The following is a 1,596-nucleotide window of genomic DNA, read 5'->3' on the forward strand; positions in this document are numbered from 1 at the left end:
AATCCAAAGTTAATTCTTCCTCACGGTAGAAAAATCACACCCTCACGGAGGGGCAGTACTTTCCGCGAAAAAACTAAACTTGCGTTTGTGTTACTCTAGCTAAGAATTCGAGCTTCCGTAATTACATAATAAATTCCAGTCTTGATATCTTTACTAAATATAATAGGTGTTAATTTACTTGATAAGTGGCCTGTCTCAACAGTGGATAAACGATTTGACGAAAACCTCTTGTTCATGTTCCAAAATTTGTGCATATCGTGGTTTGACCGTGCAGCTTGAATGAGGGTCTACTCATATTCCTCCCAAATATATTCTCCTAGGTCCAGATCTAATAGGTTGTCTAAACAAGAATAGCGAAACGATACATTAATAACAATGCAAACCACAAACAAATGTTAAGTGCGCCATTGTCGATCTAAGGATTTAAGAGGTCGACAATTCAACTTACGCCGTTACTGAGAGTACATTTTTGCAGTTAATCTTTGACTTTAAAAATTGTTTAAGTCGATTAGATCAGTCCTATTTATTTACAATGGATCATATAAAAGCTAACGAGTTCGAAATGATATGTTTGATAGCAAATAGAATCTAATCGGCAGTTGTTTGCAATGTTGATTAAAGCGCCATATTACATATAAACACGGTTTAAGAAAAACAAACAATTCGGTATCTTTCAAAAATCTTTAAGATTCCTAGGCAGCCACTATTTGCTCGACATACTTTCGATGAAAATTATGATTCGATGAAAAAAAATTGACTCGACAAATCTTGACCCCCTGCGGTTAGCTTTATAACAAAGGCAGATTGATTAAAATAATCAGACCTCACATGAAATGGATCACGCGATGTAAACTGGTCTTTAATGCAATAAGAAAGATGGATAAGCCTACCTTCATCGCAAAATGGTTCAAAAAGGAATTTAGGTAATGAAAGAGATGGTGGGATTCCAGCTGCCAAAGTAAGGCTGTCTTCAAATCCTGGAAACGTCGGCATAAGGTCTTCGGATGAAATTCTTTCCAGGCCTTCAGGTGCCGCCTCTTCCAAGATGTCCGTAAGGCAAGATATGTAAACCGCGGCTAGTCGGATGGTTTCCGTCTTCGAGGGCTTCTTTTCTCCAGGAAAAAGTGGAATTAAATCACGGAGTCTTTCGATGTGGGCGTTGAGGTTCTGCACTCGACTTCTTTCGCGAGCGTTTGCCATCCTCCTCTGCCGGCTGACTCCAGTCAGACGAGGTCCTCGGCGCCTAGCTCTCTTTTTCCCCCGTGTTTTTTCTGCAATTGGGGAATTAAGTTCCCCCTCCATGTTGACTATGTCCTGCACGCAAGTGTTGTGTGTTGCAAATGAGGCGGAGGTGGCTTTGTATGAGTCAGTTATCACCCCGAACAGGGTTTGGCTTGTCAGCTCGAATGGTTTCCATTTCGAGCGCGCATCAAAACGGAACTCGTTTGACATAATAGAGAACAGAAACGTAAACACATGATATATTCTGAGATAACGCTTCAACAGATTTCGTTTACCCTGTTCTGATTCGATTCGATCTTGATAGCACTGCGTTCCTCACAAGCCTATCAAAGCTCTTTTTTAATCATTCACCAT

The 1,596-nt window shown here is 40.4% G+C and overlaps 1 protein-coding gene across 1 annotated transcript; it reads right to left on the reverse strand.

Moving 5' to 3' along the window:
• Nucleotides 1–287: 287 nt before the first annotated feature.
• On the reverse strand, nt 288–1,302 carry LOC138014868 (neurogenin-1-like). The gene is made up of 2 exons (XM_068861785.1): nt 891–1,302; nt 288–340 (listed from the first exon to the last, which is right to left on the reverse strand). The coding sequence occupies exons 1-2, from the start codon at nt 1,300–1,302 to the stop codon at nt 288–290; spliced, it is 465 nt and encodes a 154-aa protein (XP_068717886.1).
• Nucleotides 1,303–1,596: the final 294 nt, after the last annotated feature.

This window comes from Montipora capricornis, chromosome 1 (genome assembly GCF_036669925.1).
Source record: "Montipora capricornis isolate CH-2021 chromosome 1, ASM3666992v2, whole genome shotgun sequence".
NCBI lineage: Eukaryota > Metazoa > Cnidaria > Anthozoa > Scleractinia > Acroporidae > Montipora > Montipora capricornis.

Excerpts from the sequence above, each read along its gene's own strand:
- LOC138014868 (XM_068861785.1), bottom strand. The coding sequence starts at position 1,302 with ATGGAGGGGGAACTTAATTCCCCAATTGCAGAAAAAACACGGGGGAAA. Across the intron at positions 341-890 it reads TGAACCATTTTGCGATGAAG|ACAACCTATTAGATCTGGAC; the intron begins GTAGGCTTATCC and ends ATTCTTGTTTAG.